At 28.7% G+C, this 23257-nt stretch overlaps 2 protein-coding genes across 7 annotated transcripts; one reads left to right on the top strand and one right to left on the bottom strand.

Annotated features, from left to right (window-relative positions):
• The first annotated feature begins 7068 nt into the window (after positions 1 to 7068).
• On the top strand, positions 7069 to 12652 carry LOC115719355 (interactor of constitutive active ROPs 3). Of its 6 annotated transcripts, none has more exons than XM_030648355.2 (6): positions 7069 to 7328; positions 7522 to 7601; positions 8318 to 8436; positions 10071 to 10242; positions 10619 to 12263; positions 12358 to 12652. In XM_030648355.2, the coding sequence occupies exons 3-5, from the start codon at positions 8417 to 8419 to the stop codon at positions 12236 to 12238; spliced, it is 1812 nt and encodes a 603-aa protein (XP_030504215.2). In that variant the 5' UTR covers positions 7069 to 7328; positions 7522 to 7601; positions 8318 to 8416; the 3' UTR covers positions 12239 to 12263; positions 12358 to 12652. The 6 variants fall into 6 exon arrangements, with proteins under 6 accessions (XP_030504215.2, XP_060966969.1, XP_060966968.1 ...); XM_061110986.1 differs by having other exon boundaries at positions 7119 to 7328; positions 7504 to 7601; positions 8331 to 8436; XM_030648358.2 differs by having other exon boundaries at positions 7122 to 7328; positions 8331 to 8436.
• A 3922-nt stretch (positions 12653 to 16574) lies between these two features.
• Positions 16575 to 18319, bottom strand: LOC115718400 (dof zinc finger protein DOF2.1). The gene is made up of 2 exons (XM_030647167.2): positions 18095 to 18319; positions 16575 to 17782 (listed from the first exon to the last, which is right to left on the bottom strand). Exons 1-2 carry the CDS (start codon positions 18122 to 18124, stop codon positions 16802 to 16804), a joined length of 1011 nt encoding a protein of 336 aa, XP_030503027.2. The 5' UTR covers positions 18125 to 18319; the 3' UTR covers positions 16575 to 16801.
• Positions 18320 to 23257: the final 4938 nt, after the last annotated feature.

Below are 23257 nucleotides of genomic sequence, written 5' to 3'. Positions count from 1 at the left end.
CACATCGATAAGAAACTATGCAATAAAAATCTAACAATAGCTCAAGATTGTTAAGGAAATATAATTTAAATATTTTCTATGTGCAAATATATGCACATTCTTCTTTTGAGCCTTATAAATTAACAATGAGAAGAATCTTCTGGTTCTTCAACAAAATTTAGTCAAATTCTTTGACAATTTATTGCATATGATTGATCATGTCAAAATAATTCAATTAATGAACTTCAGGTTCACTATAATTTGTATTTCAATGAAACTTTCACAAGGTAATGTAAAATCACTATAACATATAAGTAATCATAAAAAGTTTCATTTTTATATACACGAATAATATAATTATATTATTCTCCAAAACATATACACTCTTCAGGAGTCACTATTATGTTTATCAAACTTTATATTTCTTCAGGAATCACTATCATCAATTCAATGATGTGTATAATTTAAAAGATACATGACAACTTCATCATGTTATTGTAATGGTCAAATAGATATAACCATAATATATCATTCATTTTTCCTGGTATCTTTTTAACAAGTCGTCTAATTTATTAATAAATTATTCATCAGTCTAATTATCATGACTTGATATATTATATATTTAAATGTACAACCAGTACATATAATAAGTTATTTCTTATCACTTTTATAACTAGATAAAAGTTATACATCTAGGTACATACAAATATATTTTACTACTCCAAGTAGCAATTGTATGTAAGACTTCTTCAGGAAGCTTTTCAAATAATCATTTTGTGATTCTTTATCACTTTGATTATATTGGATCACTAACAAATATTAGTAAATTATATATCCACTTTTGGGAATATGCAAACTGAATTATATAGTAACTATATATACATATCCTGTGCCAACAATAGTTTGAAACTATTGATTTCAAGAAATAATAAAATATGTATATATTAATTTGCTTTTGGCATTGCCAATATATGTGAAATCTATATTCTTTGAAATAGAATTTCATGTCTATTCATTCTCTTTAGGGAATGATATTTAAATATTCTAAATGTACAATAAATTTGTACAATTCACATTCTATTCAATAATCAAGTATACTTTTATCTTGATTATAAGTATGTCCGTACTACAGGTGCGCGACCACTATTATTCAATTCCACACATGATATATAAATTTCATGCACTTTGATTGTGTGTGGTATCTCATCTTTTGGTTGTTTCCACTTTTTTCTGGAAATATTTGAGTAGTATATAATATCATTGATTATTTAAAATCATTACATTCACTTCGGGGAATGACGTTGAACAAGTAGAACATTATTATAAATTTCTTAAAAATTTATTACTTGTTCATCCATAAAATATAAGAAATTATTCAACAATTTCTTTTACGATATTTCAAAGAATATATGAATGCAATTTTTGCATAGTCTCCAAGATGTATGCAAAATTTAATCTTTAATATATGTCAGATTCAATAATTTCCAACATTGCAAGTAATAACAATGTATAATAACATGACTAATACGAGGAATCTTTAAAAGTAATTGACTTCAATTCGTATCATTCTCTGCAGGGAATGATGAACAATAAATACATGCCTAATGTATTTAAATAACATTAGTCATGCTCATTGTTATTCTTATACTTTGATGTTTCAATGCAATTTTCTTAATATTCTTTTTGGATATTCAAAACCCACTATAAAATTGCATCAATAATAATCATTTTTAATGATTCTTTAGTTGTATTCACATAAATACAATCATTTTTTTTTTGACAAATATAAAACATTTACTTCAGGAAATGTTTGTCAAAATCTATATCGATATTAGATTACTTTTCATTGTCCTCAAAGAATACAAGAACATATATATAAATATGTATTCATCTCTTTCATTATATATCCATCAACTATATAATGAATATTACGTTTGCATAATCTTCAGGATATATGCAAGATTTTATTGAGGACGCATAATCATCAGGATATATGCAATATTTTATCGAGGATGCATAATCTTCAGGATATACACAATTTTTTATCGATGATGCATAATCTTCAGGATATATGCAATTTTTTATCGATGATGCATAATCTTCAGGATATATGCAATATTTTATCGATGATGCATAATCTTTAGGATATATGCAATATTTTATCGATAATACATAATCTTTTGGATATATGTATAATTTATATAGATTTTCTCTATCATATCATAGGCACACATATATTGTAAATATTATGAATGATAAGAACATAATATATATATGAAATTAATAATAAATATATAAAAACATATACATACATATATAATATATAGATATATATAAATAAAAAGAAAAAAGAAAACAAAGGATTCTTGAAATTGTTTCAGTCAGATAAGTATATATATAAATATATATTTAGTGTATCGTGACTTTGAAACAATTCAAGAATTTTAACAAAATACTTACATTGGGTCTTAGGAAGAGACTCATGCTTGAAGCTTGGGCAGAGACTCGTGCTTGAAGCTTGGGCAGAGACTCGTGCTGATAACGTGTTATAAAATAATATAATATAATATAAAGTAGATGAGAAGAAAGAAGAAGAAGATGAAGAGAGAAAGAGAAAGTGAATGAGAATTTCTGAGTTGTTTATTCCAATGGGGTGAACCCCTATTTATACAAATACAAGACTGAGATATTAAGAAACTAAGAAAAAAGAAAACTAAAGAAAAGAGGAATGTTGATTACAATTCATGGTAATAAATAAAAGATTTGGACATCCACATAATTATTAATATTTATAACACTTTTCTATATATTGATTATTATTATTATTGTCTTTGGATTTTATTTATTTATCTATTTTGAAAAATAAAGTAGTTTTATAATTAATGTTACGTGTATACATAAACCATATATTATTACTGTATTTAGATACTCATGTGGTTTTAGATTGTGACTAAAGAAGCAGGTATAACTTTTTTCTCTTCTTTTTTTTTTTAATATCAAATTTATAACTATAAAAACTTAAGTGGTTCGAAAATAAATAAAATAAAAATAGACTTTTAAACTTAGTGGAAATGCTAATGTGATACCAATTAATGTTTGTCTAATTGTACCTAATTAATTTAAGGAGGATTATTTTATATAATATATTTTTTAAAAAAAAAAAAAATTACAGTTTAAGTTGCTCTAATAATTACTTTTTTATTTTATGTATGTTGTTATATATAATTAATTTTTAATTTTTATTTTGTCAATACTTATTATCGCCGCTAAAAGATATTTTTGCCAGCACAAATGTGAGTTACACCGGCGAAAGATCTTTTACCGACCAATAATTATTGACACTTTTTACCGGCGCAATTATGTACCCGTAAAAGTATAATGGTGCATTTTAATGTATTTTTGTCAGTACAAAAATATACCGATAAAATTAACATTTTTTGTAGTGTAAATATGGCAATCATTCCATGTGATTGGATCCCTATATCAAGTTTGTTTGGAACAAAAGTTCGAGAATCTTGACCAATCTTAAGCCCCACAAAGATTAAATTGTCTTGAAGCTATCCAATTAATCTAAACCAAGGAAGAAAGCTGTAAGGAAGTTGATAGTGTACTTAAGACTATTTGAAGATTATTATTATATGTTAATGTTGTTAGAATATCATTTGTTGTATCGTGAAGCTAATCAAGTAGTTCATTGTTTAGCCAATCAAATTTTAATGAACAAAGTTAATTAGTATTATGTAAATTGGGGTCAAGTTTTACAACTTGACTTATAATCCTTCGTAATCTTTCTGTTTATGAATGAATCCTTTAAAAAGAAAAAACTTTAGTAACAAATTGGTGAGAGATTCAAAGGTTGATAAAGCCAATAAAACAAACCGTCCAGAATCTCTAAGTTTTTTATGGTGGGACCATTTTAATTTTCAAAGTATGATATGCAATTTCACTTCACTTGCCAAGAAAATGGTCCTTACATTTTATAATCCCCTAAACAAACTAACACTCAATTTATTATTCCCAAGTTTTATTTGTATACCAAGAGCATATATTAAAATTTTGAATATTGTGTCACTATGAGGTATAGTGTATCTATAGTTATTTTGGTATATCACATATGGATGATTTAGATAAAGCTCTTTGATTTTAATATGTAAAAAATAGGGTAAATACTATTTTGGATCCTGTATTTTTTAAAATGGTAAAAGTAGGACTTGGAACTGATTTTTTGTCAAAATAAAATTTAATAATAATTCGATGTAAAAGTGTTATGACAAAACTGTTTACATTTTCTGTACCTGTTTGTATTTTCAAGTTGGTTATATTAAAAAAAAAGTTGTCAAAAATTAAGCTCAGGGTCCTATTTGTACCATTTTGGAAAATACATGGTCTATTTTGTCATTTAACAAAACAGAGAGTCTAATTGATAACTTTTGTAAAATATAGGGTCTAAAATGATATTTACCCTAAAAACTATCACAGTTAATTGTAATAGAATTCAATAAGATATCAAAGATAGAATAGTTATGGTTACTCCTAAAAAGTTAAGGAAATAGATGTCCAATGACTTAAGTAACTGTAAATTTTTTTAGTTCTTGAGCTATTTGTATAGAATGAATTCTCAAGCCTTTTTTAAAGTGTTGATAGATGGTATAGATATGTTGGTTGAATATATTGAGCTGAAGTTGATTCTAAAAAAAAAAAAAATATTTTACTAAAATGATAGAAATATTATTTTATTTAAAATGATATTTCGATACTTTAAAATACAATTAATTAAATAAATAAATAAATAAAATAAATTTATTTTATTTTTATTTCATTAGTTCAAAGCAAACTCAACCTAATAGACATATTGCATTGTTGTAACACTATTAATACCTATGAATTAGCTAAATTTACACTTAGAGCTCATGAGTTAACATATAGTATAATAATATTCCACAAGTAAATATTTTTGTAATCTTTTGTGAGAGATGTGAGTCTCATCTTTAACTTAAGAGTGGATCTTATAAAATATGCCTTTATCCTGCTTCCACTCTTTTTTTATTATTTATTTTTTGTTTTTTATGGACAATGTTAATTATTTGATTCATTACCTTTATCAAAATAAATTATGTGATTTATTAAAGAAGTTTGGCCTCCACTTAACATTAACGGTCATTTCTATTAGGAAATTACATTTTATATACTTTTTATTTTTATTTTTTTATTTTTTACTCTTTTCTTATTACTTTTTAATTTAAAGGCCATATTCATATTATGTGCACTTTAATTTTGATAAGTTATATATAATATTTTAATTATAAAAAAAATATTTATCAATAAAAATTATTTAATAAAAAAATTAGTTTTTAACTTATCTCATTTTTAAAGCCCAAGCCCAATACTGATCTGAGGCTGTCGGCCCAAGCTAGTGTTTAACGCAAGTTTCCTTTGTCGGCCCAAGCCCAGTGTTTAGTGTTGAATCCTGATGGCCTACCTTTCTCTCTCTCTCTTTCTTTTCTTTTTTTTTTTCTCTGTTAGAACAAAAGTTATCTTGTATTAGATCCCTTTCTCACCCTTTGGAACCACTAACCACATACTCAAGTCATCACATAGACATAGTAGATATGCTAGCAAATATATTCAAAAATGGGATTATTAAGAAATGTACAAAAATAACAAAATAATTACAGAAATACGGCGGTACAAAATTTTAAATATTTTTCATTTTGTTTTATTTAAATTTTATCTAATTTCATTCAATTTTATTTATTCGATAATTGTTCATGTATAAATTATGCTTCCAAAACTTTGATATTTACTAAATTATGTTCTTTAAATTTTGACATGTACTAAATTATACCTCTCGAACTTTTATCTATGTTAGACTTTTCTTATTAAAATTAGACAAAAATCTTTAAATCTAACAATCTCAATAGTATAAATAAATTTTTTGACAATCTTCAAAGTTCAAAAGTATAATTTCATAAGGGAATTTTGATTTTTTATACTTACAAAATTAAAAAATTTTATTATTATACCAAAAACTTAAACCATAAAAAAACTATACCTTTTTTTTCAAAACCCCAAAAATACCTCCTTCACAATTCTCTCTCTCTCTCTCTCTCTCTCTCTCTCTCTCTCTCTCTCTCTCTCTCTCTCTCTCTCTCTCTCTCTCTCTCACACACACATCCCAACCGCCCACCCTCACCACCACCTCCGACCTCCGACCCTCACCGCCACCTCCGACCACCCGCACCAACACCCCGACCCAGCCCCACTCTCTCGGACCGCCCAAAAATCGCACCCCGAAAACCCACTCTCTCTTCCTCTCTCTCTGAAATCGCAGAAAAAAAAAATTGCTCCAGGTCCGATGGGGTCCGACCAATCGGACCCATGGTCCGACCATCGGACACAGGATAATTTTTTTTTTTTTTTTTTTGCGTTTTTAGAGAGAGAAATTGTTCCAGGTCTGATGGGTCCGATTGGTCGGATCCCATCGGACCCATGGTCCGACCATCGGACCTGGAGTAATTTTTTTTTTTTCTGCGATTTCAGAGAGAGAGAGGAAGAGAGAGTGGGTTTTCGGGGTGCGACTTTTGGGCGGTCCGAGAGAGTGGGGCTGGGTCGGGGTGTTGGTGCGGGTGGTCGGAGGTGGCGGTGAGGGTCGGAGGTCGGAGGATGGAGGTCGGAGGTGGTGGTGAGGGTGGGCGGTTGGGGTGAGATAGAGAGAGAGATGATGCAGAGAGAGAGAATTGTGAGGGGAGTATTTTTGGGGTTTTAAAAAAAGAGTATAGTTTTTTTAGAGTTTAAATTTTTAGTATAATAATAAAAATTTTTAATTTTGTAAGTATATAAAATCAAAATTCCCTTTCATAAATACTAAAATTCAGTGATAAAAGTCATAATTAATCTAAAAATAAATATAGGAAATCTATGAGTATGTTTTTTTTTTTCTTAAAAAAATAAAATAAATAAATTCAATGCAATATGTTGGCGTGTTAATATATTTATTGGTAAAAGTAAAATACGTTGAGAGACAACATGTATCGAAAATTGAAAAAACTGATAATAAAAGAAACGGATAAGATGATAAAACCCATTTCGGACGTAAAATCCCATTTAAAAACGGTTAATAATAAATTTTCATTCCGTTTCGGAAAACGACAACAAAATCAACACACTCTCTCTCTCTTCGTCTTCGTCTTCGTCTTTTACCACTGGACTTTCTTTCTCGTCTCTTTCATTTTTCTAGAGAGAGAAAAAGAATACAGAGACACAGAGAATACTCGGAAACTGAGACCAGAAGCCACCACTAAGCTTCCTTTTCCTCCACATTCATGTCTGCTACTGCTACTTCTTTTCTGGTGAGTAACCGACTCCGAATTCTACTTACATTAACATTGTTTCGTTAGGTTTTGAGTGTTTATGGAAAACTGTTTTATCGTTATTTTCTGCGTATTTCTTTTGCGAACGTAATGGTGTTTATTTTGAAGAACTTTTCGGATGAAATTAAGTAATAATAATATATTTATAATGTAGCTTTGTTTTCGTTCTCAGAGAGCTTGGAGTTGAAGGTTACTGGCTTTTTTCGTGTTTCACAGGCTTTTTTGTGTAAAAGCAAATCGAATCTCGAAAAGGTTCGTTTCATGTTAGAGTAATAATGATAACAGTCTTTTGTTGTTTTCTGATTTAAAAATTACTTTTCTACGAAGAGAGAAAACCACATTTTAATGATATTTTGCTTCTGTACTTCTGTTTGTTTGGAGGGAAAGTTTTTCTCGAGAAAATTTTAGCAAATGTTTTTCTTTGTTGTACTAAGGACTATATTGTCATTTTGTAACGGTTATTTGAGTTAATGAGCTAGAAAGGCATAGTGGTTAGGAAAAAAAACCTTGTTGTGCTTCTCAAAATTCCTAGTCCTACTATTAAAATAACCGGTAGACTAGTTTTCAACCTTTCACGGCAAAACTGGAGGAGGAAATTTTTCCCTCCATTCACGGAGCATTTAATATTTAAAGATTTTATGTGGGGTAAAGGGGTATAATTGTAATTTAGAAATTTAAGTCTCTGTTTGCTTGCTGCTGTGATTTGATTACCTCAATAATGAGCCTTGACCTGGAACACTGTAGTGTTACTGTAGGTTCTCTGTCTTTAGCAACTTGCAAAGCATTCATTTTCTTTTTGAATTTAATCACAAATCAATAAATCCTTTTACGTTGGTATATATCTTTTGCCATAATGGCTTCCTTATGTGATGATAAGGAAGGAGCACATGTGTCCTTCATGAAACCTATTTATTGCTTCACGTATTATCACACATTGGATCCCACTGTCTCAGTTTGTGATTTTTCAGAACGTTTCATCAGGGATTGTGGGTCAGGTAGCATTTCACAAAAGTAACTGAAGCTTAAAATTAACCCATCATCTTCGTTTGTGGGTGAATAGGAAAATTATGCAGACCACAAAAGCAAGGTATAACCTCACAAACTTTTCCATTTTAGCTCTCTTCCCTTAAAATGGTCATCTATACATAATATATATATATTGCAATATGTGATTATGGTCATGTAAAGCAGATTGCAGCATTCTTATATTTGTTTATCATCATGTACTATATATTATTTGTGGTGCACTAAAGGAGTGCGGTGACGGTTCTCAATTCTCTACTGTCGGTGGAACTTGATCGTTCTTCGCTATATAGTTTTACAATTTTTGTTGTTGAATCCTTTAAGTCTATTAGACTCAACCCTCAGCCCTTCGCATTTGGCATTAGAGTATTACTGGCTTTGGTTTTTGCTTGAAACGTCCATACATGTCCTGTGTACTTCAGTTACCAATAACTTGTGAAACTTTCACTTTTTAGCTTATACTCAAAGCCTATATGTGGTAAGCCTTGTTGGCGAAAATCCTTTTATTTGTCAGCTTCTGTTCTTAAGTCTTCCCTATGCAAGACCCTCTTGTAAATTGTGGGTGTGCTACCCCCTGTTCTACTAAATTACCAATAACTTGTGAAACTTTCACTTTATAGCTTATACTCAAGGCCTATATGTGGTAAGCCTTGTTGGCAAAAATCCTTTTATTTGTCATCTTCTGTTTTTAAGTCTTCCCTATGCAAGACCCTCTTGTAAATTGTGGGTGTGCTACCCCCTGTTCTACCAAATTAAATTAATGGGGCTTCTTTCTTGGACTGTATAAGCTATATATCATATTACATTAATTCCAGGTTTATGACTGATGACTAATTAGTTTTGTTATAGGTTATCTTACTGTTATATGTAACATGGTATTTAATAGTACCGCAGTGCGTAGCAACGTCGTTATCATCTTACTGTCATTATGGTATTTTTGTCGAAGCTTTTTAACTTATTTCTCTCACCTGGTAATAGTTTTTTAGATAACTATAGTTTAATGTCAATTGATTTACATATTTATTTATTAAGTAGAAATTCCAAGTAACCCGATCAATCTATTTGGATGAACAGGGGGGATGCATTTATTTATATATTTTCACCCTGAATTGCAGAAATACCATGTAATGGAGTCAATATATTGGACATTTTATCGTTTATTATACATATTCTTCTAGTTACTAGAGGTGGAGTTAGAATATTCTAGTTACGTAATGTAACCAATCTGTTGTGTGTTAGTTTTTTTGTTAGATAGGTTTTACTCGGTTGTACAGTTAGATTTCAGTTTTGTTGTTACCTTGTCCTTTAGCTCATTCCTATTTATAGCTGCAGCTAGTTTGTATAAGAAACAGTTTTTCAATACAGGATTCTTTCTCTCGAACTCGTCGTTATTGTTAAAGTTTATAGTGTGAAAATTATCGACTTTCCTATCTTCATGCCTTTTAAATCTCATCAATTATGAAGTTTCTGTATAACACACTACTCCTTTACAACGAATTAACTTACAACTTTTGTGGCTTGAATTTTGATATTAATTACAACGAAGATTCTGGCTCAATATGTATCAATGTAATGGAACATTTTCTAGATTTGAAATATGGTACTCGCAATATATATAATCCTGTACTGTATATATATTTTGTGGGTGCATTTTAATTCCTACGAACCTAATATCTTTTTCCCTGTTCTTTATTCCAGAAGTGGCACTTCTGAGGTGCCTCAGAGGGTTTCTCCTCGTACTGCACGTCAACCGAAGCCAACTTTGTTAGAGAATAATTCAACATCCTCCTCTAACCAAGCTATTAGAACGCCAAAAGAAAGAAGCCCTAAAGTAATTGAGCGCAAGTCTCCAAGGAGCCCAGTTCCTGAGGTATTTGAAATCGTTTGCATGAACTTTGTTTTCTTGGCAGAAACTAATAGATCATTGAAACGAATAGTTTTGTCCTGAGACTCTTGTTAGGTTAGATATTATAATCTTATGTGTTACATTTCTGCAAAAACATATCATCAGGTCAACTAGTGAAAAATTTGAATAACCATAAGTCTCTCATTGTATTTCTCATCTCAGCTCAAATGTCTAATCTCATTTCAGCATTTTAAAATACATGTATAGCTTCAAGTTTATGTAATAAATTTGTTTGTAGTAGTTTCAGAATTTGCTAGTACAAATGTCTGTTTACTACCATGAAGATCCACTTTTACCTGATTATAACATGTTAATGATTCTTATTCTACTGTTGATCCAGAAAAGGCGCCCAAATAGAATAACCGAGTTAGAATCTCAGATTTCTCAACTTCAGGAAGACTTGAAGAAAGCAAGGGAGCAACTGTGTTCCTCTGAATCAGGAAAGAAACAGGCTCAGCTTGATGCTGAGGACTCTAAGAAGCAATTGCTGGCCTTGTCTTCAAAGCTTGAAGAGTCTCAGCAGCAGCTTCGGGAGCTATCTGTTTCTGAGGAAACTCATCTTGTTGAGCTCCAAAAGATTTCACAAGAACGGGATGAAGCATGGAAATCTGAGCTTGAAGCTATTCAGAAGCAGCATTCAGTCGATTCAACTGCCTTAGCATCGGCCAATAATGAGATTCAGTGCCTTAAGGTTCAGCTTGAAACGGTAGCTGCATCTGAGGCTGAACAAACAAAACATGCAGAATCAGTAAATGAAGAACTTCAGAGCCTAAAAGAAAATTTAGCAGAGACGCTTTGTCTTGTGGAAAACATGAAAAATCAGTTAAAAGATTGTAAAGAATCCGAAACTCAAGCTCAAGAAGTGGTTAGTGAAACTCTGCAGCAGCTGGAGACTGCAAAAAAGACTGTTGAGTCTCTCAGGTTAGATGGTATGAAAGCCATTGAATCTTACGACTCTATTGCTTCAGAGTTGGAACGGTCAAGAGCTCGTGTTAGCTTCCTAGAAGGACTCGTGAGTAAGCTCAATGCAGGCCTCGATAATGGTAGTAGCAACAACCTGCCTTTGATTCCTTCAAGTGAATATGAGGAAGAGCTTAGTTATCTGAGGTCAGAAGTAGGACGGTTAAGATCTGCCCTTGAAACCGCCGAGGCTAAATACAGTGAAGAACAAGTTAGAAGCACAGCTCAAATAACAAGTGCTTATGAACTGATGGAGCAGATAAAATCTGGTTCTACTCTTAAAGAGGCCAAGCTCGAATCTGAACTAAAGAAAACCAGAGTTGACATTGAGGAACTGAAAGCTAATTTGATGGACAAAGAAACTGAATTGCAAGGTATTATAGAAGAGAATGATGGGCTTAATTCAAAGCTTGAGAAAAGTTTGTCCAGCCAAAGAGAATATAAGCTAGAAAAGGAATTAAAGGTCTTGAAGGAACACTTAGCAAATTTAAAGGCAAATTTAATGGACAAGGAGACCGAATTGCAGAGTATAGCAGAAGAGAATGAAATGTTGAAGGTAGAAATCAAAAAGAGTAAAGTCGAGAATACTAAAAATGGTGTTGCAGAAGTAGAGGCAGCTAGGTCTTCTGAGAGAGAAGCTTTATCGAAGCTCGGATTAGTAATGGAAGAGGCAGATAAGAGCAGCAAGAGGGCTGCAAGGGTAACCGAGCAGCTAGATGCAGCACAAGCAGCAAATGCAGAAATGGAAGCAGAGTTAAGAAGGCTAAAGGTACAATCTGACCAGTGGAGAAAAGCCGCCGAGGCCGCTGCTTCCATGCTTTCGGGTGGAAATAATGGGAAATTCATGGAAAGAACTGGATCATTAGACAGTAGTTTCAGTCCAGGTGGTGGGAAAATCAACTCATTATACTCGGAAGATATGGATGATGATTATCTCAAGAAGAAAAATGGAAACATGCTAAAGAAAATTGGGGTGCTGTGGAAGAAGCCACAGAAATAGCCACCAAGCTTGATTTCAGTACAAGGTTATGTTAACTATTTTTCATTTGAATAATATGTTTGACTTTCAAATTTTGTTGATACGAGTTACTAATGCCTTCTCTTTTTCTTGCTACCCAGATAAATAGAGCCAACTACATTTTGTTACAAAGCTTGGCACTTTCCTCTGATTCAAGTATGGTCCTTTTTTACTCTTTAAACATAAATATATGTAACTTTTCATCTAAAGATTGAGCTATGGTACCTTTTTACTACCGAATATATATGTAGCTTAATAGTTGAGAGGAATTGGGACTATGTTAATGGTGGTGTTGCCTTGTTATTGTGGGACTTGTTTCAGAATATCCTTTTGTTGAACTCTTACTCCATTTTAGTCCTCAATAGTGAATACATAGTCCCTGAATTAGTAGATAAATGTTTGCTCAATATGCCATGAAAAATTTGACTTGTTTTATTTTGGTATTTGTGGTAAATAATTTGAGTTGCATTACTTCATTCAACTTTAACTATTTCCTAAGAAAAAAACCTTCAATTTCATTGAAGATTATACAAAAATAATTCTTTATTTGTAGTCATAAACAAGTTCCCAAAATTCTGATAATAATGTATATTGAATTAATAACAGTTTTTAAACTTTAGTTTCCACCTTGTTATTTATCTCAATCCTCTCAATTGATTTAGCGATTATCTTTGAAGCCATCGGAGCACCACCTTTCCATCACTGACGTTCCCTAGACGATGTTTCTTCTTGCTCCGATCACACATAAATTTGGCCTCCTCTGTTGCTTCATCACCTCCCAATATCTCACCCCCTAGTTCTCTGCATCTTAAATTTCCTGAATGCCTAATTGATCTTGGTGATGAACCATTAAACAATTGGGTATTGGATCTTCCTCTTAGAGCCATAATCCATATTTAGGTACATTTTAACCATTTAAACTTCTTTGCAAAACCATTTCATTTTCATTATGACAATCTTTTTGTTCATGAACCCAATGTTGTTTCCCTCTATTTGGTATAAATTGTCCTATAAAAATACTTTTTTGTAGAGGAAAACCTTTCTTTAGACGGACATACCCATTAATAAACATCTTTTGTTCTTGTCCCCATATGAGTTCAGCCATTTCACCAAATCGTTGAACGTTATTCTTAGTAAAAGCTTTAATTGTGAAGCCTTTCATCTTAACCCAACACTACAGTTTTTCAAGTTTTGCATCACTCCATAGAACTATTTCTGGCCACTCTTCCAACACGAGTAAGTCTCCATTGAAGATTCATGGTTTCTTTTCAAGAACATTCTTAGCATCCATTCAATAGCATCCATTCAAGTAGTAAAATGCACCCCCACATATGATGGCTCACCTTTCTCTTCAACTATATTGGCACTCCACCCTATGATCCCCTTCCACATCCTTCCAAATATTATCATAAATAAATTTTCATTATCTCGCGTCTTGAATTAAGCCTTCTTACCAGTAATTTTTGACAAAAGTTAGTAGCAACCTCATCATTTTCCTTTCATTCATCTATTTCTACTCCCACCTACTCGATCATGTTCCCAATATCCTTAACAGCCCTAAAAAAACCTCTCGTAGCTATTAATTCAAACAACAACCATAAACCATTCCTCAACGTCAGTCACTCAGACTATAGCTTTTCAGCACGGTCCTCCGACCATACTTAAACAAATTCAACTTTTTTTACAGTATAAATTATTTAATATTTTTTTTTTAAAAAAAAATAGAAGTAAAATAGATTATTCAATTTTTTAAAAAAACTTATGGAATGCCTTCTATAATTAAAATGCACAACACCATATAAAATAGAGACTGGTGAAATAAAAATTATACTCCTACCAAACATTTTCGTATAGATTTTTATTTAATTTTATTATTAAAAACATTCTCATTTCAAGGTCACTTCACTAATATATGTACATGTTAAACACACTTCAAATCACTTTAATAATTGACCACAATGGAGAGCTTCCTATATATTTCAAGGTTGACGATGACTTTTATATAAGACCAGTGGGAACATGTTGCTATGCTTCTCTTTTACATTCTTAAACAAAGGTTTAAAGTGAGAATAACTCTTTAAGACATATTAATTAAAGTAATAGATGTAAATTAATTCATGATATGTTTTTATTTATAGATTTAGGTGGTGTTAGGATGTTGCTGTATTAAACACCAGTAGTGCTTAGCAGTGCCGTAAGATAGCGCGTCTTGCAAATGGTTGATGATATTTTATAAAATTATTATATAAAGAGATTTTTTAGTTTTACACTTCAAAGTAATATATATATATTTTTGCATTCGACCCTATCAAATCTCATCGGACCTTGTCCAAAATCACAGATTTGAGATTTTAAAACCTAAATCTAACAAAATCTATTTTAAACACTAAAATCACAAACAAAATCAATAAAAAATAAAAAACGGTGGTGGTCCTTCGGTGGTGGTGCGTCGTAGGTATCGTGGGTCGGTGGGGAGCGCCGTGGGCCGGTGGGTCTCCTCCGTGCGTTTGTGGCCGGCGTTTGGGACGAACAGAGAGAATAGAGGGAAGAAGAGAGAATGGGTGTGGGATTTTGAGAGGGGTAGTTTTAAGATTTAAGTAAAGTTGCATATTCTAACAATTACCTATAGTTTAAGTTTATCTAACTAATAAACCTTTAAATCATGCATAAAAAAATCAAATCCCTTTCTCAGTGATTGCAAAGAAAAGAGTCTCATAATTTTATTGTTATCACCATCTTGTGTGTCCTTCACCCTTATTCTCTTAAATTGCATGAAAATAAAATAATATATTTTGATGGCAAGTTGAATCATTTTCAATTAAAATATTCAAACTAATAATTTCTAAATCATTTTCTACACAAAACATTGAAAAAGTAATTAAACACAAATTTAGCTAGGTGTGTAACCAAAATTCAAAAACCTAATTATTAGCAAATCAACCTATATCCTATTGTTGTGTTTAGTGTATTTATACATGCTTAATTATATATTGATCAATTTGAAAATCATGACCAAATTGTTTATTATCATGGGAATTGGGAACTATACCACTTTGTCAACAGACAGCTATATATACCTATACCTATATATATTGTTACCTAAGATAAAAAAAACACATACATTTATTAATTTGTTTAATACATATGATCTTCCAATGAAATTCTATTGCCGGTTTGCCTAATTTTCAAATACAAAACACTAATTAATTAATTAATTTAATAAAATAATATGAGTGACAGCAGTAGTGGCCTATAAACTTGTATATATATAATTGAATTTTCTCACTGACTATTCTCTCACGCCCAAATCTTAAGTTGGATTTGGTATCAGTAAGAGAAAGAAAATCTATTCCGAAATTGGTGATATATATATTTATATAAATATCACTGAAATTCAAATGTTTATATGCAGAGGCTTATTAATTATTCCATTATCATATAATATAAGAATTATTCAGGTTTGGTCCTTGTTTTTCTTCACACTATAATATATTTAATTAATATTTTTGTTTATTAATTTAATAATATAGAGAATTCCAAGAATAATCAACCTGAAAATAAGAAGCAATGATGACAGAATATCTTGAAAACACCACTCAATTCAACAGTGCCCAATGTTTTTTTTCTGCTTTTAATATATACTTTCACAGAATTCAGACACTGAAAAAACCATGAAATATCACTCTCAAATAATTTCACTACTCCCCCCCTTTTTTTTTCTTATCCAAATTTGTAAATTTAATTAAAATATCTAATCTCATAATAAAATAAATACTATATTTAGTATAATTAATTCTCTTAATCAAAGTGTACTTTAAGGATTTTTTTTGGTTATGAAGTGATATTAATTAGTTAGAAAAAAAGTTATAATATAAGAAATTTTCATTAGCTAACAATACTCACAATAATTTTTCTAAAATAAGAAAATTTTAAATTTTTTAAATAACCATATCCAAAAAAATTCTATTGCTTTAAACTCTTGTTACATTTTATTTTCTTTTTGAATTTAATATTAGTCTATATTTATAAAATATTATTTATTATTTTAAACATATTTTATTAATTAGATTTTAATAATTATTTTTATATAGGAATACATGTGTATGTAAATTTTTTATTTTTGAAATGAATAATATATTTTAAAATTTAAATTTTAGTATTTTGATAATATATTTTTTTTTAAAATTGATGTATAGTATAATGTAAAAGTGTACTATAAAATTTAAAAAAAAAAAAACAATTTTAGTGATATATTTTAAATGATAAAATTAAAAAAATATTGAAAAGAACTATAATAAGTACAAAATTACACCAAAAGAAAACTAAACAAGATTGAAGTAAATATATAAATCACAATATTACATTGGTGATAAATAAAAATAAAATAAATAATATAACCCTCTAAAGATTTGGGATTGAAAATTTTACTCTAAAGAGGACAGAAACTCTATGATTTTTCTTTTCATCCATTTAAAAACACTAATAATAATTAATAAAAAAAAAAACACCCCCAAAAGAAAAAAAAAAGTGCAATAACATAAGTAACTACATTAAAGGAGTAGTATTAAGAAGACCATGCCAAGATGAGGAAAGACCATTCCAACTTTCTCTCCCAGCCGTGTGATCAATCTCAGCCATTCCTCCATGAAATTGATTATTATTCTCTGATGATGATCCATTCAATTGCCATGGACATCCCCACAAAACCTTATTATTATTATGATCTGATGATGATGATGATCTCAGCTCTTGTTTGATCATCATATCATCATGATCATGATCATTATAAGACATGTGATGATGATGATTACCCAAATTTTGATCATCATTTCCAACAACAACATTCCCATTAATCTCATTCCCATTCCCAAATCCATAAAACATATTATTGTTATTGTTGGAATGAGATGATTGATCAAGAAAACCATTCCTTAATGCATCAAGAAACCCAATATTACTATTATTAATCCCAATTAATTCATTATTATTATGATTATGATCATAACCATGATCAAAATTACCTAATAACTGCCCACATGATGACTGTTTTTGGAGCCTAGCAAAAGCAAGACTAAGGTCATTTGAGTCATAACCACTACTACTATTACTACCCCCAATAACTGAAAGTTGTTGGGGAAGCAATAGGAGTGAGTTGTGATGATGACTAGGCTTGATCAATTTTGATGATGATGTGGCAGATGATGTGGCAGTTGATGATGATGATGAGTTGTTATTATTATTATTAGAAGAAGATCTTTTGTTTCTCCTGCACCCTCCACCCACTGGAACATTTCTCAAAGTACCCCCTTTAGTCCAGTACCTTCTACATGCTTTGCAAAAGTACCTTGGTTGAGTTAAACTGTAGTTGTTGTAATAGCAGAATTTTGTGTTTGTTGAATCACATCTTGGGCATTTTAGGGCTTGTTCTGGATGAGGCTTACTTGTTTGTTTCCTCTGATCTTGATGTTGACTTTGTTGCTTTGACCCCACTAACATGTTTCCCAGTGAATCTGATGAACTCATTTCCTGTTCATCCATTCATTAATTAACTTAATTAATTTCACATATGCATTAATTAATTTGACAGATATTTATATAGATCATGTTAAGTGAATTTTCATTCCTTAAATATGTTCAAGAACAAAATCATATATATAGATATATAACTAATTAATCTCTCCCCCATAAAAGAAAAAATCAGAAACAGAAAGAAAAGCTGAATTAATGAACAAATTAAGATCATATATACATATCTAAATAATTCTTCTATATATATATTTACTTACAAAAGAAAAGAAGAAAAAAAGGTGATTAAAAATTGAGGAAAATCATGAGTACCTGCAAATTTTGTCCAGTTGAAGGATCCATGCAGTAAATGCAATTAAACACTAGCTAGCTCTCTTTTTCTTTTTAGGAAGAAATGTTTGCAAATATTGCCTAATTATGTATATATATATATGTGTGTGTATATATATATATGAGGGGAGTAAGAAGAGTAATATAGTTATAGAAGAGAGTAGAGAGAAAGTAAAGAGAGAAAGAGAGAGTCATGCAAAGTAAGGAAATAGAAGCACCCCATTACATATATATATATAAAGCAAACCCCAACAAAACAAAGTGAGAGAAATAATTTAAATTAATTTTTTAAAAAATAATAATAATAAAAAAATTGAGAGAAGAAAGAGAAGGTAATGATGGTGGTGGTGTAGGGTATAGGGTATAGGGAGAGGGTTCCACCGTAGGAGATGCACATATAGATGATTCATCAGATTAGCTTGCACGCAGAGAAAGTAATAAGAAATTTCTAGTCATCTCTCTCTCCATACACCAATATTAAAAGTTAGTGTTTATATTTGTGTAACTAAGTATTAGATTCTGTATAATTTAAAAAAATAATTTTTAAGATGTATTATTAACGAATTGTTATTTATAAAAAGTGTTGGATAATACTGGTTCCTAATAAAATTGTTTTATATATATATATGAGAAATGCTACAAGGTAGTGATTAGTACTTTCCTCGGTAGTGATTAGTACTCTCCTCGTTGTCATATTTATTGTTGTAATTAAGTATCGAGTTTTATATAACTGAAAAAAAAAATAACTTTTAGAGAATATTATTTCTTAATTATAAAGCGTCACCTATTAAAAATATTAAGCACTACTAATATCTAATAACTATAGATATATAACATTTTATACTAACATCTCTCACGTTTAGCTACATATATTATAGTTGTCAATGGCTAGTTAGAATTTTTGTAATCAACTTATATATGTATAGGGATATGATTTTGTTCCGTTATTGTACTTTCACGGATTGTAATCTGTGATGTACAGCAGCCGTCAGATGAGGGAGTTATTTGATCTGACGGCTGAGATTGATCTAGGAGTAATTAGGGTTAAAAAGTAGAAACGTACCCTGACACTCATTTAATGTACCCTGAGACCCATCTAATGTACCACAGAATGCATTCCGTAAAAGTACATCACGGGACAAAATCATATCCCTATATGTATAATATTATGTCCTTTTTTTTGAACTTTTCAAATTGTTAAAAAAATTTCAATAATTACAGATATTTGATGTGGACAAAAGTTTAAAAGCATGTCAAAATTAAGAAAAAAAATCTTAATTAGTTATCCCAACATTAAATTGTATAATTATTTATATTGTGGTAGTTATATAAAATATGATTTCAATTACATGAGAACTCCTTTTCAAAAAAAAAAAAATTACATGAGAACTTGATTTATTTATATATCACGTGTACAAATAATATTTTTAAATTTATTTTCAATATCCTAAATTATTAATTAAAAATAATAGAATGATTTTATATAATTGGAGATCTATATAAAAAATTAGGATTAAAACTTTAAATATAAAAGAAAAAAAAATAGTACATTTTTTATTGACCTCTTGGGTATGTTAAATGTTGTTATTAGTCAACATAATTTTAAAAATATACTTAATCTATTTTGCTCATGAATTAGTATAGATACTCTTTGGTATGAATTCATCTCATTTTTTTTTTTTTTATGGATGTATCATATTATTTTCAAAATTTTATGAATTCAATATTTTCAATGAAGCTTCTTTATTTTTAAGCAAGAGTATTTTCAATAAAGTTATAAAGTAAAGGTGCTTCTATTGTGAACTCCGTAAAAAAATTAAGTGTATTAGTGAAAAATTCATTGTACCTAATTTTGATATTTGAATAGTTATAGTTTTAATTTTTTATATATAGTAGTGTATATTATAGTTATTTATAATATAAAATAGAAAAATAGAGATCAAACAATCTATTTCTCACAAAATTATATTTAATAAATTATTTAAACTTTATTTTACACATATAAATTATTTTGAATAAATATCTTAAATAAGTGTACATTGTCGTATTCATTGTGAAGAAAAAAAAATTATGTAATTTTTCAAAATAGAATTGGATTATAAAATTTTGTAAATAATAATAAGAGTAAATACTATTTTGGACTTTGTGTTTTGCAAAAATGATTAATTAGACTCTCTATTTTGTTAATGACAAAATATACCTTGTATTTTTTAAAATTATACAAATAGAATTCTTAACTGATTTTTTGTCAAAATAAAACTGAATAACAATCTAATCTATAGATGTTATGACAAAACTTGTTATATTTTCTGTATCTATTCGTGTTAGAAATTGTGTTAAAGTTAGTTATATTAAAAAATAAAATTCTTGAAAAATTGAGCTTAGAGTTTTTTTTACCATTTTAAAAAATATAAAATTTATTTTATCATTTAACAGAAGAGAAAACAATTAATAAGTTTTGCAAAACAAAGTTTAAAAATTATATCTACCCTACTAATAATATTAAGGGATAATTACACTATACACCTACTTTTACATCTTAATGTTAAAAATAACTTAATTTAAATTAATCATTAATCTTATACCGTATTAACATTTATACTAACAACTGCAACTTTTATTTTCGTTAGATGCTGCCTGCCACTTCTTCTTCTTCTTCTTTTTTTTTTTTCTTTTCTTTTTTAGCCATTCTCCCCCTTTTATATATATTGATACATATTATATTTTTCCTTTATCTCTATTTTATATCTAATTTAAAAATTTATACTGCTCAATTAAATTTAAAAAAGTTACAATCATGATTGCATGTAGTCAATTTAATACGTGGAAAATATATAATTTATCATTTTCTAAAAGTAAAAGAAATATTTGAGTTACATTTACACTACCAATCATATACTAATTAGTTACCATTAGATTATATTATCTACAGTAGATATTTTTATTTAAACTGGATCATTTTATAAAAAATAACCAATTAGTATATTATTGAAATCATAATTAATTTAAATATTACTATAAAATATACTAAATAATATTATTTTATATCTATGCTTATTTGTTATACTATATGAAAACTAGTTAGTTTTTACTGTAAACTTAAAAGGTAACTAAAAATATAACTTAAAAATAATTAATTAGCAATTTAAATATTTAGTAAGCTTACCAATAAGTTATATGCATGTTTTTTAACTTTATTGTAACTTATTAGTTTATTAAATAATCTAAGAAACATAAATATTTTAATAAAGGTAAAATAAAAAGTAACGTAAAAGTATTTAAAATAATAAATTAATTTAATATAATCTAAAAATAAACACATAAGTTTCAAAGTAATAAAAATGTATATAAAATAATTGGTAAACAAAAATAGTAGTTTATTATATCATATGACAACCCATTAGTTTTAAAAATAAACTTTAAGATTACCCAAATGTATTTTAAATAATAAGATAACACAATATAGTTTAAAAATAGCTACTTGATTATTAAGATGTTTATAGATAAGATTTTAGAGGTAACCAAATTATATAATTTTAAAATGATTTTTTTTTACGTAAAAGTAACTAATTAATTTTTTATCAGCATCATAAGTAACCAAAATGTTACTTTTAAAAACTCAGGAAAATAATAAAAAACGGAATTTGGAATTAATTTTGTTTCTGGCATATTATTTTAGAATTAAGGTATTTTTTAATGATGTGGCAAGATATTATTGTAATTGAGATTTATTAAGGTATTTTTATAAATAATTTATATTTTAAGTATATAATTGAAAAAATCCCTAATATTAATGGGTGATTCTACAATGCACTCCTTTAAAAGAGATGTACAAATACACTCTTGACTTGTTTCGGCATCCAGAAAAAATTTTTAGTCTAATTTTTTTCATATTCATGTACGTTATAGCTATTTAAGATAACCTACAAAATTTTGAGAAATTACGAATAATTTGTAATATAGAAAATAATGTTCAAGCAGTCTATTTTACACGTGTATAAAATAAAATTATATATCACGCGTGCAATACACTGTTTAAACGTAGTTTTCAGCGTGTTAAACTTTTCTAAATTTCTTAAAATTTTTCAAGATGTCTTAAATAACTATAACGTACATAACCATAAAAAAAAAAAAATTAACTAAAAAATTATTTCGAGTGCTAAAATAAATAAAGGTACATCAATATATCTATTTTAAGGGATTGCATTCTAAAATTTCCAAATAATAATAATAATAATAATAATTTGGGGCGGAAGCAACGGTTTCATTTGATTTGATATGGTAAGAGAAGAAGATGGATAGAACATGGTCCATCGTTGTGGGTCCCATCTCTGGCGTGGATTCAACTATTGGTGGACCCCACAAAACACACAAGTGGGCCCCACCACCCACCATCACCACCTCTCCTTCCAACTTACTTAATCACCTCATCCCCTCTTCTATTCATTATAATAATTTAGACTACTATTATTTTCAAGGTTAATACCATTTTAGCTATTTATTTAATTCAAAATAAATTAAATTTTATATTTTTTAAAATAATATAAATAAAACTCTAATTAATTTAAATTCAAATTTTAAATTTTTTAATACGAATAGATATAATATCTTTAGATCTAATTATTATAAAGTTTTATTTTGACAAAAATTTATTTAAAGTACTATTTTAAAAAATAAAAAATCTAATTTGTAATATGTAAGAAAGATAATTATTCTATATATTTTATTTGAAAAAAATTTACAGTTTGGATTATTCCAATAATTTTTATGTAGATTGTTATGTAAATTTTGATTCCGATTTAAGTTGTCCTATTAATTATTACGTGAATTATTATATAAATTTTTATAAAAATTCAAAATAAAAATTATTTTAAAGTATAAAAATTAAAAACCCTTATAAAAACTATAGATACAAAATAATATTTATAATAATAATTTCCAATAATATAATATGTTCAAGTAGAGACTATACTATTCTTATTAAATATAATACTATATGCATATATGTATTGTATGATAATCTAATAATGTAATCCCAGCCCACCAACACCAACCTCGTGCTCCCAAAAACAAACTCTTTAACCAAAAAAGTAAAATAAAAACAAAGAAAAACAGAGATTTTGTCTAAACACTCTAAACCATAGC

This window comes from Cannabis sativa, chromosome 2 (assembly GCF_029168945.1).
Source record: "Cannabis sativa cultivar Pink pepper isolate KNU-18-1 chromosome 2, ASM2916894v1, whole genome shotgun sequence".
Taxonomy (NCBI): domain Eukaryota; kingdom Viridiplantae; phylum Streptophyta; class Magnoliopsida; order Rosales; family Cannabaceae; genus Cannabis; species Cannabis sativa.
This window is presented reverse-complemented; position numbering and strand designations above follow the sequence as displayed.

What these genes read in the sequence shown, in the direction of transcription:
- LOC115719355 (XM_030648355.2), top strand. Translation starts at nt 8,417, where the DNA reads ATGCAGACCACAAAAGCAAG. An exon ending in ATGCAGACCACAAAAGCAAG is followed by an intron (nt 8,437 to 10,070) that starts GTATAACCTCAC and finishes TCTTTATTCCAG; the next exon opens with AAGTGGCACTTCTGAGGTGC. An exon ending in CAAGGAGCCCAGTTCCTGAG is followed by an intron (nt 10,243 to 10,618) that starts GTATTTGAAATC and finishes CTGTTGATCCAG; the next exon opens with AAAAGGCGCCCAAATAGAAT.
- LOC115718400 (XM_030647167.2), bottom strand. Translation starts at nt 18,124, where the DNA reads ATGGATCCTTCAACTGGACAAAATTTGCAG. An exon ending in CAACTGGACAAAATTTGCAG is followed by an intron (nt 17,783 to 18,094) that starts GTACTCATGATT and finishes ATGGATGAACAG; the next exon opens with GAAATGAGTTCATCAGATTC.